Genomic DNA, 16,943 nt, shown 5'->3' on the forward strand with positions numbered 1-16,943 from the left:
AGCGACCAAATTCCTTCTGGGACAGCTCAATACCACCTTCACTTTTTCAATCTAAAGCAGGAATGAACAATCAGGACCGTCTTGTTCCAAACGGGAGCGGCAGAGCGAGGATGGGACTGTCCCCTACCTGGCACAAGGTGGCGATGTGGTGGTGTCGATGTTATAGATGCGCTTGAAGTTGTACAGGCTGATCACATCATCGTTCAGGGTAGCCAGCTCCAGGCAGCCGATGAAACCAGGYAGATCTAAGCTGGGAGGGAGCTGTGCACAGGGCAAGGAAGAGTCAAAGGAGAAAGGTGACACTCGTTAGTTGGGTGTTGTGGGAGCATTTGTGCCTGGGATCAGTTTTGTCCCTGTGCTATTTGTATGTTCAAAAAGATAGGTTGGTGCTACTGTGAATAATCTTCACAGTCCTTACTACAATATGGCCTTTGGGCTGTAAGTGAAAAGGGAGCACATTCAATTGTCTCACAGTGAGAAAATTAGGCCAGGTAAGGCAACTGCAAACAAAAACTTCTTTTGTAGTTTTGAAGGAAGCATGCTTGGAAACAGGGGAAAAGGCAAAGATTTGACAAATAACAGAACTTACTCAATGTATTTGAATCGCTCAGTAGGTATTTCATATTTAATGTACAGWTACCCTTCACAGCCAGAAAAATAACTTCATACCACAATTAAAGAGAAAGAAATGAGAGAACTCTTTAAACATAGGAGACTGGGATTCAAAATTTGCGCCAGTGGGTAATCCTCAGTAGGCATTATTTTGAACAGTTAGCAGAATGTATAAACTTCTTTTAACAAAGGTCACTGCACATAGAATCTAAATAGACACACTGGTAGGGGAAAAATACAAAMGAACAAAGCTGACAGACCTAGACCATCCTCTTTATATTAAAATATTCTGCCCTGTGGAACAAGTGTGATAATAATGACACCTCTTGTACTTYAGAGTTTGATCACTGTGAGTAGCTTTTCTTCATCTTCTCATTATTTCCATTTTCTTATGATATAATAGTAATGGTAATACAGTAATGCAGACTGTAAGAAGCTGTAAAATTACATTCTTATCTGCAGCACAAATATGTTTGGTAAATGATCATGTTTTCTTTTTWTCCTTTGTTTCTTCTACTGCTCTTYTAAATTATGTTAAGCAYGAGACTTTTAATGTCTAAGTKGTACATTTCATATTTGCAAAGTATGTAATAGGGAAGCAAAATGTGTTGAGCAAATCAGACTCTATGTTAATAAATGAAAATGTGAGGTGTCCTTTTCTAAGGGGGAAGGGACCCATATGCCTATCAAATAATACCATGAATCCTCTTCTTCCAATTTCCCTTCTCATTTTCCTTCACTCTCCTTTTTTCTTTTCCCTCTACTCTGCTCTGGAACAGACCTGGAAGGTTCACTTGCTGGATGACTTTGTGTGTTTGTGTGGGAGTGCTTTTGTGTGTGTGAATATCTGTGTGTGTGCATGAAAATTGTTATTCAGTCTTCAGTCCTATTYCCAGGCAGTTTGCACCCAGGGCTCAGTAATCTAAAATTCACACCATGTCATATATCTATTGGACACAACAATGCAAAGCTCAGGAATACATAAATYTATTGAGTTAATATTTCTTTGTCCTTATATTGTTAGGAGAGCTGCTTGTGGATTAGTATTTGGATCTTTTTAGCACCTGCTACAGTTAGCTTAAAGAATTTAGCATTTTGTAAAGTCTTTCTAGATATGTTTTTATTCAGCCATGCAATTTTCATTCATGGCAATTTTTAAATCCCAAAAGAGGAATTGATTCGCTCACAGAAGCAGGTAAGTGAGGTGCTTGTTCAAGCTGACTATTAGGAATAGGATTGAAGCAACTGTCTCACACAGGTCTGCAGACATATTTTGCACAGGCAGCTTTTTGTGCTGTTATAAGGATGGATTTAAACCAGTGATAATTTAAATTCAAACAAATGAATATATTGCTAATTTTCCACAAGATCCTAATATTAGTAATACATTTACTTTCCATTTTTGTGACAGTTGTAAAAGAGAGATTGGAAGTACCACAAACTTATTAGATTGAAAAACACTGGTAGCCTGAAGGATTTGTTAAGTTGGACTAATAGGCCTTTGTTTATGCATGCTCTTAACAGCTAGCACTTTTTGTCACTTTTCATGAAACTTCAACAGCAGCTCACAGAAATCTGATCATYTCATTGTATGACATAATATACTAGGGAAAACATCTTTGCCATGGCTGAAAGATGGAATCCTAAGAWGATAAATGACTAAATAAGGAYTTTATCTTYCAKTTCTGTGTTTCARTGGAAGTCCAGCAAGATTAGTTCTYATTGTTTAGTTTTGAATAGAGAATATTTATCTGACCAACCTTGAAGCCTGGAGGCACTCCACCRACATAGAAAACAGCATTTGCAGGTTCCAAGTTAAGAAGGGAGCCAGGACCAAGGACCTCGCCCCTTTTGATGAATTTTTCTTCAGCTGTGTTGCTAAGACTGGGCACAGTTAAAAACATTTTGCCGTGTCTTCCGATCCTGCAGAARARAAWTTTAAGAGAAGAGAATTTCATGTTRGCTGGACTTACAAAAGAACAAGCAAACCTCCATCTCTAGGAAGGGTTTTTATTTCCTTAGTAGAGGACTAGGAATCAGGAGGGGAAAAAAAGGGAGGGACAACTGACACTTTGTCTTCCTCCCTGTGGCCCCTTGGTTCTTGGATCTTCAAAAGCAGAGAGAATTTCCATTTATTTCAGCAGGACTAGAACCAGGCACTGAAAATTCCTGATGGGCAGTTATGACACAGCCTTTTCTGCTTGATTTACCCTATAAATTCTTGGATATTGGGGAAATACATATTATCACTTTACCTCTCAATTTTGATGATGCTGAAGTAAGAAGGCCAGGTGCTGACTGGCTTGGCATCCAGAGGTATCTCCACGTCTTGGCCCCCCAGGTTATAAATGTACACAAGGTTATCATTTTTAATTGCAAGACCAATGTAATGTTTTGCCTGAAATACCAAAGGAGAGGCATGTTAGAGATACAACATTGAAAGAGATTTAATGCGGGACATAAGTAAAGGGAAAGCTTTCATAAACTGAATGACACTTTTAAATATTACTGAAAGCTATTTAAATAGAAAAAAAACTTCATTCTCTAATTTGTTGCTTTCACCACATAAAACTGTACAGAAGAAAATATTTCTGATATTTTGCTTTATATCCATTCTGAATGAGGCAAATTCAAGGTCATGAGATCTCTGCTGACCATGAATTAGTCATGTTCAATAGGAAGCTGTTAATCACTATTTAGTGTGCAGTGCCACACGCAGGAAATAGTCTAAAGCCTGGGTATTATGCTGCAATTAAATATTCTGTGAAGAGGTACTTTGCTTGATTTATATTCAGTAGACCTTTAGGAAARCTTAAAAATGAAAGCTTGACTCTTTACCTTCCCAAGTAACAGATTGCCAGAATGATACCTGACTTGTGAGTTCTAATTTTTTTTCTTTCAGAACCACAGTTTAAAGAACAGTTATTTCAAAGTAGTGCTCTACACAGTGTACAACAGCAGCACAAGCCACAGATAAAGAACCCTGCTTATCTTGTGGGCCTGTGACCTCAGAGATTTGGAATTGACACTGTCAGCAGCATAAACTGATTAAAGCATATCTCACAGAAGCCAGGCAGGTGACATTAACTGCTTCAGAGCGCCCTGGTACTGGCAGAGGAGATAGCAAGTGTGGCTYGCAGCAGTGACAATCAAAGGAGTGCGCTGCCAGGCAGTCTAATTAATTTGCTTTTTAGAGAGAATCCTTCATTGTTTGGRGTGACAAGTCTCAAGGACAGGGGTCTCAGCAATCCTTGCTCTTATCTTGTCACAAAATCAATGATAGTCATATAGTAGACACCTCTAATTTGAAACACGAAGAAGCAGTGAGAGGAAAAACTGAGGGCAAATAAACTTCAAACCTATTTAATTTTTTTTAAAGTATATACATAAAAGTTAACTGGGTTATTCTCTTACATTTTTGTTTCCGAGGTACAAAATGAATCTGTCTGGAGATGCTGCCAGTTGTGGGTTGTCTTTGTGAAGCTTTATGTACAAGCTCATGGAAGTGAAAGATTTCAGTTCTTCCACGTTGATCTTTGGATTGACTTCAACAGCTGATTGGCCTTCAAACATCATGGAAACTTGGACCTGCAGTTGCAAATATGCAAAGTGAGGCACATTTTTGTTGCCTGGGGTCATTACTAAAGGTAAGTGTGCAAGAATAATGAGCCAACAGCTTTCCAACAGTGGAGTTGGCATCTATATATTGGCATGTGAAATTGTATGTTTATTACAACCTTTTCTGGAAGACACTGTAAAGAATATGGAGGTAATTAATTCTAAAATTAATTAAAGATCCTAATTAACTCTGCTTAAGCATATTAATATAGTGAATTACATTTCAGTGGGAGATGGATGTGTGCTTAGTTGAATCAGGGCTACATCATTATGTATGGCACATAATGAAATTCTTACATAGCTATAAAACTTCTACCCATAATTTATTTCTTTGCTTTGGGAGTAGCATGACCATTTTCTGTTCATGAGTAATCCTGTTTTATCACTGAACATACAGTGATATTTATGAGATGCTAATACAATTGTAAAATYTGTTCATTTTAGTTCAAAATGCTTTCAACATATCTGAAATAATGTTTTCCAGTTAAAACACAGTATGCCTGAATGACAAAATACATTTAAAGAACAGTCAARCAATGCACACATACTGATTTTTCCTTTTCTAAATTACACTGTGAACATACAATAATGCACTGAAATTTTTATTTCTTTGGATGAATTCAAATACACTGTTCTAATTTTTGACCTTGGTGTTTTTGTTAGGGAAGAAACCCTCATTATTTATGTATGGTAATGAAAGAATTTTTTTCTRTTAAATACGTGCAAGCTAAAGATTGTCTTACCTTGCAAAAAATTAATTCAAAAGAAAAAAAAAAATGCTGTAATGTCAGAAAAGCTCACATTAAATTGCGATAATTATTACTCATGATAATTATCTTTGTAGGTAATTTGCCTACAAATTGTAGGTAATTGAGTTTTGTTGTTGTGGACATCCTATACACTGTGCCAAAAYCTTTACTATAAAATTACTACTGCAGTAGCAATAGTCTGCTGTGAATACAATGGTAACATCTGTAGTTTGCACACAGTAACCATGAAGACTTTAATGACTCCACAGTGCTCTGTTATTCCAGTTTTGGGGAGGTGATAATGTCCAGGTTTGGCATTCTAGCATAGTCCAAGAAAATAGAGGTTATAGTAAGATTTCATTACTAGCATTGGTGACCAAAAGTCCTGTCCAAAAGTTTTACCTTGCTTGCTACACTCCTGGTTTGGGCAATTAATTCTCTGATCCTCTGAATGTTGGAAGAAATATTGTTTGCTGGTGCCTTCTGTTCTACTCTGCGCAGTTTGTCCAGGAGTTGAGGRAAAACTTCTGTAAGTTTCTTCACTGCAGTTAAAAAAGAATAGACAGCTTTTATTTCCCTCCTTGAAACAGTGATTTTGCACCAGAAAAATTCCACCTTATTAGGTTAAATCACCTGTCTCCTTCTGCTTTCCCAACAAGTCATAGCTGTGAGAGGCAGTGATTTCAGAAAGGGTAGTGATTTCTAAGACTCTAGTATTGGTAAGATTTTTGGAAATAAAGTTTTCACAAAGGAGGCTATGTTTTCTTAGGACTCGTGGGTAATAYTGTTGTGTGTTACCTCTGTAATACRTTCCTYAAGGAGCTCTGCAARTRTTAATAGTTTTAACCTTTTTSTCTTCCTTCAAGACAAATAAATGCTAACCTTAATTTTACAGGTATGGCAACTGGAGCAGAACGATTATTCATTCAGCATCCCACTGGATATCTGTGGCTGACCTGGGAACTGCATCGAAGAGTTATGGTTCATGAGCTCTTCAAATTCAGTGTAGGGGAGATGTACACGTTGTTTTCCTCAGCTTTTAGCTGTGTCAGCATCCAGACAGGAGATGTGTTTGCTTGTGGCTCACAGTCCACTCATGACAGAAACACAGCCACATTCACGCTGTGGTAACAGACCTGTACTGTACAATAATAGATGGCCAATGATGATGATGATGATGATGTGTGTGCACCTAAACTCTGCTTAGTACCTGCCCCAGCCCTTGTGATGGGTAACCTCATCAGCTTTCCTGCCTGCATCTGCCAGGGGTCATGAATTAGAGTCCTGGACCTTTGGTTCTTGGCTGCTTTGTCTTCTGGTGGTGCGTGTGCAAGTGTCATTGTTATCGAAGGGAAATGTGGGGGCTTTACTGTGTTCAAAGTGAAAGAAGTCCTTTCCCAGAAAGATAAGGAGAAAAATTATCAAGAAAGAAAAATAGCTACCCTTAATTATAATCCAATTTCATCACATTAGATTCCAATGACATGTTGCCCTTTGAAGGATATTTACACATCACATAATTTTTCATCTTTAATTAAATGTAGGTACAAGTAGCTGAGTATAATGAAAAGTGATTTTAGCTGCAAGCTACGTGCATGTAAGAAAGATCCAGAATTTAGAGTTAATTTTTAATGATGTGGATTCACTAGAAAGGTTCAGACTAGATTTGTAGGGTTTGCAGTTACAATTTAGGGGTTGTCAACTTACATCCACCTGCTCTTGTGCTCTTCCCATCATAATTTTACCTTTGTCTGAGAATCATAGAATGGCTTGTGGTGGAAGAGACCTTAAAGATCACCTGGTTCCAACCCCCCTCTGTGGGCAGAGACACCTTCCACTAAACCACATTGCTCAGAGCCCCATCCAGCCTGGCCTTGAGCATTCCYAGATGAAGGCTGCAGAGAGGCAGGTAAAGGGCTAATCAGCAGATATAGGWGACTGTATAGAAACTAGGGAAGGAGGAGCATTCTCCAATTACTTTTCTCTGCTCCAGCCTATAGTGRATAAAGACTGAAGCAGCTCTCAGCCTCATTCATATCAACCCAGAGTATGAGAAGACTGCATGGGGTCCTACAAGTCTGCTTGTTTTTGGATAGAGTGAAAAATCTGTATTTGCCAGTCCTGTCTCCACTTGGCTGTTTTCCTTTGTGTTTTACTTTCCAAGTTCAGTCTAGAACGAACTAGATAGAACTTTAGACTCTCCAGTTATTCCCATTTAGTCCTGAAAGGTCTTATGTGCTGAGAGTTAGTAATCAGCTGTTCTATATAACGCTTACTCTACTTTAAATACCATTACAATAGTGAATCCTCAAAGAAATGTAATTTTGTAAATTTTGGGTAAAATGGTGATTCCAGAATTCGTTAAATTTTCTGATTAAAAAACCTCAACTAAACCAGCAAGTATACTAATCAATTTATTGGAAGTTTTTTCTTCCTTTTTCCATTTTTGAGGCAAAAATACTGCAAGCTCAGAAAATGGTTTAGCAAATTTCAACCACTTCTTGTTTTTTTTAAAAAAATCTGCAACTGAATTGGAACTGTGCTTGATTTGGTATCTTAAAACCTGGCTTTTCTGTTTGAATTTTGATGTATTAAAYTTGAAATGTGACTGTAACATGAAAAGACAAAACTAATGACTGCAATTATTAGAACTATCGTGAAATCTCCGTATAAATATCTTCCTCTTGTCCTTTATAATGACATTCTTCAACACAGAAGAACATTGATTTTCAGTTTTAGTCTTTGGGGTGAAGGTGGTGGTGGAAAGGAAAACTATTCCTGCCCAGTGATAAAATATAAAAAGAATGGAAGGGGAACTGCCAAGGAGGAAATACCTTGACTGGAACCTTCCAGACACTTTCCCCTTTCACATTTTTGTTCCCAAACTATCTGTTTCCCTCACTGCTGAAGCCCACCAGTTCCCTGAACTATTCTCAGACAAATTTCACAGACAAGACAAGCTCCCCCCCTTCCTAACACCAAGGGCAAGCTTTATTCAAGGGCAATGCAGACATGCCAGCTCAGAGGCTTCAGCTGTTCTGGTGCTGTTATTGGCATGAAGATCAGGTGTTTTGGTGTCCCAGGCACCTGTCTGAACATTTGTCATGACTTTCCTTTGGTCTTTGATGGACATTCCTTGTGTCAGATCAACCTCTCCTGGCAGAATGCACAGCTGATCTGGGAATGTTCCATCATGYCTGCCATGTCAACATCTGTCCTCCCAGGCTGTGAATCACAGTCACATCTGTCTGGAGCACTACCCGTGCCAGCCTCCTGTGTAGCACTGATCTCTCTTCCTCCTGATCTTTCTGGCAAAAAAACCCTCATCATACCCCAAAACAAACAAATCAAATGCCTTCAGAACAAAAATACCACGGAAAGGCTCCCCCCATAAATGTTCTAGGGCACACTTTGCTGTAGGTTGCATGTTARCACCTCTCCAGCAGTTTGTGGTCAGCAGGTCCTCCAGGCACTGGGACATGAACACAATGTTTTCAAGGTGACTCCCTACCTGCAAACCGTCTATCACAAAGAAGGTATTTTTTCCCAGCACACCACATAGGAGCTGCTCTTGTTCCTTTTTGGGAACATAACCAAGAGACAGCTGGGCCATTTTAACTCTATTCACTCTTATGGAGCACCTCAAGTACTGCTGGAAATATTTCTTCCAGTGCATCAGCTAGTATGAGCAGATTTTTTTTGAATCCTGAATGTCTGCTGGCGTTTTGAACATGAAGAGCCAAACGCAGTCTGTGTTGCTGCTCTGTCTACTAAGCTGCCACTGGTAAATGTTAAATGTAAATCAGGTATAAAGGTGAATAAAAACAAAAACCTTCAAGTGTAAGCTATGGTACATTGCTTCTCTTGCATGTATTTTATCATACTATTCACTCCTGGCAGGCCAATATATCCCTATTTACATTATTTCACATGGTATTAGAGCCCGTAACCTAAAATGTGCTTTGTGGTGATCAAAAACATTTTACAGCAATACAACGCAACACAAGTGCTGTAATAACTATGCTCTTATGAAGCTCTGTGCAGTGACTAGCAGTGAGCTTACCCATTCCTAGAGGGAGCAACTCACTGTTCCCTTTTAGTAAAAACCTCAGAGAAATCTGTGTTTCCTCCAGTTCTGGAGACAGAAGTTGGGATATTGAATAGCACGGAATTTCTTCTTGTGGAGGGAGCCACCTTTATACAAGTTCCTGGGAGCACTCTCTTAACCAGAAATATTAGGGTAATGGTGTGGAATTCTGAAAACAGCAAGACTCTTGGGATTCCCCAGCTGAGAGGGAAGACTGTGACTTTGGGACAGCAGAAGCAATGTTGGGTTTGTTACTCATAACACCATTTGCAGTAAAATGACACTTGAGTTGCAAAGTTCTTGAGTTGCAAAGTTCCTGATAGAAGGAGAAGGGGTTAAGGACAGTAGATCTGAAATTCAGGCTTTCTGGAGACAGAGTCAATGGACTTATGGACTTCCTCTGAGGCACTTTTAGGAGGCAAGACATGACTGAACAGGTCTACAGGTGATGGTGTCATCAAATGTGTGAAGGAAATTACTTGTTTTGAGTTTCCAGTTTCCTTAGCCATAAATATCTTGGGATTAGTGAGCGTCTGGAGCAGAGTCAAGAATATATGGAGCAATAAATCGTGGTACTTGTAATCAATTTTTTATTCCAAATATTTTCATTTCTAGATTGATTCTTCTGTATCCAAATTGCTCTTTTCCTTCTTTTTAGTCACTTCATTTCAGCTTCATCTTCCTGCCTCTTTTTCTACTGTTGCCTATCATCTTCATTTCAATTTTGTAGCCTTAGCTTTTCTTTTGTCTTTTTATTTATCTCAAACTTTTCATAAGTTTTCCAGTGTTTCCAATAATAAAAGTGGAATTAATGTGATGTTTACAAGCGTCTCCAGAAATCACCCTGCTTAAATATTTTATTTCATCCTTTATCCTCTCTGACCCCTTTGTTTAGGCTACAAGTTCATCAAGTGAGGGACCATTTCTCCTCCATGTTTGCACTCCTGAGGACAAAATGGCTCTKTTTCAAAATGACTCTCAGTGTTAAAAAACAAACAAACAAACAAAAAGACCTTAATCACCAATCATAATAGCAAGAAGTGTCTAAACAAGCTGTTTACCATTCAGTGCGACCTTGGTACCCTGATAAAAATGAATTAGACATCAGTAACTCTTCAGCACTGAAGTGTTTAATTTTTGGAAATGCCTGAGTGTCAATGTTTTTGAAATATAGTCAAGGCTGTAGACAGCTGCTGATTTTTGAAAGTTTTCAAGGAGGTAAAATGTGAGAAGATAAGTATGTGTGCAATGCATGTCCAATGTAAACTATTCACACAACATGATGCTGTGATGATTCCCTGAATTTTTAACACTAAAGAATGGCAAAATTCCGGTCACCATACCTGCATCCCCAGCTGAATGCACAGCACTGTCATATGCCTCTGAATTGTGCTGGAAGTCTTGCAGGTTTTGGGACCACAAYCTCACATTCTCGTCCATGGGGGTGGTGGCCTGTGTTACTGTCGTGATAGCACTTACAGCCTCTGCAGTCTTCAGCTGAGCTTGCTCCAAACGCTCTCTGGCCTCTGCTACAGAATAAATAAGGAATGATAGGAAATAAACTCATTCAAATATTAAAGTGTGTTGTGTGCCCTGACCCTCCCAGCTCTCCGTCTTCCCCGTCCCTTTTCCCGTCTTCCCTCCAGTTTATATAAACTGAACATGATTTCATATGGWRTAGAATATYCTTTTGGTCAGTTGRGGTCAGCTGTCCTGGCTGTGCTTTTTCCTCACATCCCATGTATCCCCAGACTCCTCACCAGTGTGGCAATAAGAAAAGCAGAAAAGACCTTGGCTCTGTGTAAGCCCTGCTCAGCAGCAACAAAAACATCTGAATTATCAACTCCATGTCCAGCACAAATCCAAAACACAACCACTGTGWAGAAAATTAACTCTACCCCAGCCAAAATCAGGACAAGGTGCAAGGAGAATGTTATTAATTCCAGTGGCAGAACATTTAATTTTATTATGAAAATGTTAAAGCTGAATATTTGCTATCTAGATCTAGTAGTTTCAGTCAAATTCCTTTAAGTTTCCATAGTGCTGAAATTGTAATAGCAACTTCATATCCATATTAAAAGCTAAAAATATGCTATTGAATATATGAAGATAATGCATTATAAAGATGAAGTTTCTCTTCCAACCTGTCTCTGCTGATTGCATTTTTGCGATGGCTCTCATCAGCTGGCTCCTCAGGGCATTCATTCTGGCAAAAGTGCCATTGACCTGCCAGCTGGTGTCTGCAATGGTATAACTGCTACCTGTGGGGAGAAARGGGGAGGTACAGCTGAGYGGCATCAAAGTAGCAGCTAAAAWGGTAAATTCWATCCTGGGRAGGCATTTTGTTAGGCATTTAATAYACCAYAGACAGTGTACCTTGGCYTCTTTTAATTTAGGACATATTTGCATTCCTGACTYCACATCATCTAAAGGAAAAAGCAGCCTTGCTGCTCCCAGCCATTATTTGCTTGACACAGGGTGTCTTACAGTAATCTGGAGAAATCTATTTCAGTCAATACTGTTTCTCCTTGCTTTACCAAAAGTGCTGAGAATAGCTACAACTAGTACACAGGAAATGTTTTAAGGAACTCAAAAGGTCCTGAAAAATTTAAATGGCAATTCTGTAACTCTAAAGCTTTCTTTAATTTACAGTGAAGACAGGCCAAAATCCTTTAACATTTTATTATTATCTTCCACTGGAGAAAACCAGCTTTCTGAGAACTTGAACTGTTGTGATTTGATTTTAGTTGAACTAGTTGTTTTAGTATATTTACCAGTGAACGACAGTTTGCAGGGTCACATATTCAAACAGTCATTGTATCTGAAATGGACATTTCATGAATGAAATAAACTAACAGGATCTAGCAGGATGACAACACATGAGCTACTCAAACTGTGCCCATGGCCATTTCAAGTGCTTTGTGTGGYAAATTCAATCAATAACCTATTCTGTTACAGCACTATTTCTGYTTAGTGATGTGCTTTTGAAATTTATTTTAAGGTACATGGCTATAAGCTGATTGGGAAAGTAGAAAGGATGTATATTTACTGTCATGTGCTGTCCGTTGTAGCTGCATGGCTCGGATGAGAAGTTCTTCACTTTTACCTTTATGGTAAATGACCTGAGTATCAATTCCAACTGCWGCCTACAAGCATGTTCCAAAAAAGAAAGTCAGAATAACGCTTATCAAATGTTCTGCATTACTGTGTTTAATTGTGGACAACATAATACCTCCATGTAAAAGTAACTGCAAAATCACTGCAGTTTCAATTGATTTGTTAACATTTAAGATTGCCAGTTGGACTGGAAAAAAAAGCTGAAAAGCAAAATTTTCTGTTTTAAGAAAGGTTAGAGAAATGTATTGTTTTCCAAACAACACCACTGAATAACAAAGATGCAGGAACCACAAAAGTCTTCTTAATTTATCAGGTCCAGTTTAGTCAATGTGACTAAATGCTGCATGTTATTTAGGCACTGTGGCTGTTCATCTCTACTGTCACCTCAGATAGGTGATGAATGCTTTCACTTCATGAGGAGCTGCCTTTCAGTCTGCAGTAGTGTGCTGGAAACAGAGGGCTGGATTTAAAATCCAACAGCTCTCTGGGGTACAGGCCCCTTTATTCTACCCAAATCCTCTTGCTATCCCACTAATAAATTGCTGGTAAATAGCATGAATACAGATGGATAACTATAGGATACAAAAAATACATATAAAGTATTTTAGAACAGTAAGACCAGAGACAAAATTAGCATCCTTAGCCTTGCACTGCATATGAGTGGGCTTTGTCCCATTTTAGCCTGATTTTYTATGAAAAGCAGTGATGTCTTGACCACCTTTCCTGCCACATGGCACTGAGTGAAGTAGGATTCAAGCACTAAATGCCAGCTCAGTTTCCTGCAGGAGTAGGGAGCTGTCTGGAATTTCACAGGAATATTTTAATGTGAGTGAAAAGACAGAGCAGCATCACCCGGTGGGATAGGGACAGAAAAACCTCTTGTGTCTTTTCAAATACCAGGGGACTTAATTTTGGAAGAATAATTAACTACATGGGATTTAATTCAGGAAATAATAAAGGAAAAGAAAGCGTAGTGAGAAGTTCAATGCTGCCAGTTAAGCTAAATTTGTTTTTCCTTTACACTTAGGTGCCTGAAGTCCCTGAAGCATTGTAAAATAAAAGCTGATATTATGAAAATTACTTACGTCCTTGASCCGGTTTGTTGTGTTCAGTGCCAACAATGCAACTTTATTGGCTTCTTCAATATAACCAGCAATGTTCTCATACACGTTGGAAGCATTTATTGCCCTTTGTACCAAACCATTTGAATCAACACCATACAAATTCCTGTTAAAAAGAGAGTAAAATGTGAAAGAAAGCAAACTGAATTAAAGTTGTTTTTGGCTACATAATCACACATTTATATGTACTCACCCTAAGTGATATTCTCTTGTGTTTGACCAGTCTGAAGCAGGTGAAAACTGTGTGGATGGAGGGCACTTCCCAGTTGTTTAACTCTGAGAATTTTGCCCTCAACATTTATGTGAGCAGCAACAAATGACTACTGAGCTTTTACCTTTTTAAAAAAATCTAGATTTGATAGTCTATATATGAACAGAACACCAGATCTTTCGGCAATCCTCCTTCAGGAATTACTCCTGCCCATTAATGACAGACCTATGTGTGCCAGGATAGCAGCATCACTGGCCTGTTTATATTTCCAAAGGCAGGTGGGAAAAGGGGGAGAATCCAATGAAGAACTACCCCTAGTCATGAAACTTTGCAAGAAGTTAGATTTGAAAACCAAAAGAAAACTTTGATGGGATGGTTTTGATCTGTGTATTAGGTGGTAACTGGTCTTCAAGGGAGATTCCAAGCAAAAGTTGGCTCAGGGCTCGACATTCATCTGTTAACAATTTTGAATAAATATTATTTTTTAATGTTCTGGTGATAAGCAGATTTCAAAGTATATATTAGCTGTAGATTCTAAATATAGATATATTTGCACATGAGTGCATTCACTTCAAAGCATTTGCACACTGAGGGATTATTAAATCTCCAGATTCAGCATTATTGCAAGAATTTTCTGCTAAATTGCCCTAAGGCAAAACAATAAACTCWATCAACTAAAAGCCTAACGGGCTAATAAAGCAAACCTATAAAACCAAAATGTTTTGAAGACAGGCTAAATGTTTTAAAGGATTAATGTTTCACTGCAGGACAGTCTTCTCAACAGTTAATAGAGTTGGCATATTTCCATCTGAATATTTTGTAATTACTTTTGATTGTTTTTTGTGAAATTCCTAATGTGTTTGACTTGGTAATAATTTTTAAATTATTTTGGTAAGGGAGGAAGGCTAGCAATAATGGGGTATGTTCTTTCAAGTTAGTCCGCTGCCCCCAGTTAGCTGATCTCAAACTGAACATATTGTTTGGTTTTTCTGTTTCTGTAGTTTGTGTGGTATTACGGAAGAGTTTCAGATGTCAGCTTTATACAATTGCATAAAAGAAAACCATCTGTTATTWTTTTTCTCTGTTTCAATCTCATATCTAGGACATACAACTATTAAGAAAGAACTGGTATTTAGATAATGTATTCGAAGAGTAGTTTTAAGCTTATCTTCCAAAAGCATATTCCCATGGTGTTACTTAAGGTAGAATTTGGTGATGTATTTTATTTAAGMATTTGTATACAGAAGTGATTTTTTCCATGGCTAGTCCCAATTGCAAATAAAACCATATTTAAATTTATCTAGAASTGACTTTTTAGTAAATTGGTGCAATGTTGATGCATTTAGTATCTTCCAGCAAAACAGAAAGATGTACAATAAGTTTTTGATGTTATTGTGAACCAGTTTCATTGGGACACAACCTGTTGAGCATCAGAACTACTCCACCTGTAACTCTGTTCTTGAAATAGAATTWTCTCAAAGCTCATTTTGTGCCCTGTAATGCTAAACATTTTTTAATGTGAATGAACTTACTGATGTGAGCRGTTTCTGCAAATCCCGTTTAATCTTGCCTGTGTTATTTTACTTTTCACTAATCTACCTTTCCTATTCTTTTGCTATGGGAAAAGGAGAATATGTCCAATTAGACTAGAGAGAATGCCATGCAAGATATATATTTATTCTTTAAAAAGTTTCATAGATTTTGCTTAGCCTCMACTTCAGCTCTTCTCTCTGGACCGTGACAAGTCCTTCTATTCACGACTTAAGACTGTTTTGTTCAGTGCCTATTTATTGTCTCTTTGTTTCTGCTTATCTTTTCAGCTATTCAGTAAGTGGCCCTTGTATGAACAGAATCTGTTGAAGTTAAATTTTACCCGTCCAGCTCATCAGCAAGTCTTCTTAGGTTGTGTGCATGATCCATAGCCTTTTCTACCAAATCATCATCAAATASGGACAGATTGGCTATTTTTTCTTGCAATTCCTTTTTTGCTCCATCTATTTCYGCGTAGAACCCTGATGCATTCTGAACAAAACAGGGGAGGAAGGAAAGAAGATGAAAATTGAAAAAAATCAAGTCTGTATTTTGATTATTATATTTAATTTTACCCTTTATTTTATTAGMATTTTCCTTCCTTTCTGTTACAGTTGTTTTATCTTGCATTTTAAGAGAAATAGAGGAAAGATCTAATGGTGAATTCCAGTGTGAAAAGACAAATACAGGAAGATAAAAATCAACAGAAATTCCAGAAATCACTTAAGAAGATAAGAGAAGAAAGATGAGAGAAGTCTTACTTTATGGCTCTTATGTTTGCTCCAGAATTATGCCAATGACAAGTCTTTCAGAGTGAAATCCCCTTTCTGCCTCCTTGTACAGACGGATCCCTCATGCTAAGACACTTTGGATTCGTCTAATTTGTAAATCAGACCACCTAAATACTACTTATGCGTATGTACAGGCAAGAAGTAGTATCCCTTTGCCTTATTCATGTGTCTTTCTGATATGAAATACTTGTGGGAAGACCAAATGGGCCTGCATTCACCTTCTCTCCAGTGCACAAGCTTGCTGCTGTGTTTGAAGATTATAAATGTGGCCTCAAAATACATGAAAAAGTATGGAGGGGAGGAAAAAGATGAATGAGTGAAATGTGAAAATGCTTGCTGCTGATGAGGATTTTTCCTTCAATTATTTCAAAATTTTAAAATAAATCATGAAGAAAGAAAACAGCTTTGGTAAATGTTTTAGTTAGCCAAATCCCAGTTTTATTTTCTTCACCTTTTCATAGAAAAGCCAAACCCCTAAAATTTCTAAAAATTCCCTCCAGCACTGATTCAAAAGACTGGATAGTAGTCTACAGTTTCAGTAAAGGATTTCTATATGACGATCTGGTTGACACAGTGCCTGGTTTTAATGCTGATATCTGGGRTCTTTAGTGTTCTTCCATGTTTGCTTGTAGGCACTAGAAAAGGAATTTAGCACATAATGCAGTCTGTTACCAGAACATCTTTTGGCAGTGGCTTGTAATGAAATAATTGAAAACTCTACAGTAAAATCTTTCCTTCAGCTTAGCCTACAGTAAGGTGTCCTTATAAAAGRATTTTTTTTGAGGCAGTAAATTATAATTAGAGAGCTTTTCATCTGAAAAAAACATTTACATTTTCAGAGAATGTGAACCAGTATTTCACTGAGGCAGTATAAAGAAGGAGAGTTTTCCATTATGATCTAAACACATGACTTAAAAAATCARGATGTATCCTTTAAACAAGCCATGAGGCACCTACCTTTATTATTTCACTTAACTCAGAGCTGACCTTTTGTGGTCYTTCCAAAATAGTTGTGGCACTGACCAGAACACTGTTCACTTCATCTGTTTGCTCTTTGATCTTCTCATGTTGTTCCTAAAAGAAAGCTCAAAATATAAATCACATCCA

At 37.8% G+C, this 16,943-nt stretch overlaps 1 protein-coding gene across 1 annotated transcript in view; it reads right to left on the reverse strand.

The window, feature by feature from the left end:
- LAMA4 (laminin subunit alpha 4) overlaps positions 1-16,943 on the reverse strand; it is a 96,748-nt gene that overhangs the window by 24,430 nt on the left and 55,375 nt on the right. The window contains exons 12-22 of the mRNA XM_057390201.1: positions 16,794-16,910; positions 15,389-15,537; positions 13,269-13,410; positions 12,116-12,212; positions 11,211-11,327; positions 10,410-10,595; positions 5,382-5,521; positions 4,027-4,200; positions 2,868-3,010; positions 2,373-2,535; positions 128-261 (exon numbers count right to left, since the gene is read on the reverse strand). Coding sequence (XP_057246184.1) covers positions 128-261; positions 2,373-2,535; positions 2,868-3,010; positions 4,027-4,200; positions 5,382-5,521; positions 10,410-10,595; positions 11,211-11,327; positions 12,116-12,212; positions 13,269-13,410; positions 15,389-15,537; positions 16,794-16,910 — 1,562 coding nt within the window. The remainder of the gene's footprint in view (positions 1-127; positions 262-2,372; positions 2,536-2,867; positions 3,011-4,026; positions 4,201-5,381; positions 5,522-10,409; positions 10,596-11,210; positions 11,328-12,115; positions 12,213-13,268; positions 13,411-15,388; positions 15,538-16,793; positions 16,911-16,943) is intronic.

Source organism: Malurus melanocephalus, unplaced genomic scaffold (assembly GCF_030028575.1).
Source record: "Malurus melanocephalus ecotype Western Australia unplaced genomic scaffold, MMel_1.1 scaffold_23, whole genome shotgun sequence".
NCBI classification, from domain to species: domain Eukaryota; kingdom Metazoa; phylum Chordata; class Aves; order Passeriformes; family Maluridae; genus Malurus; species Malurus melanocephalus.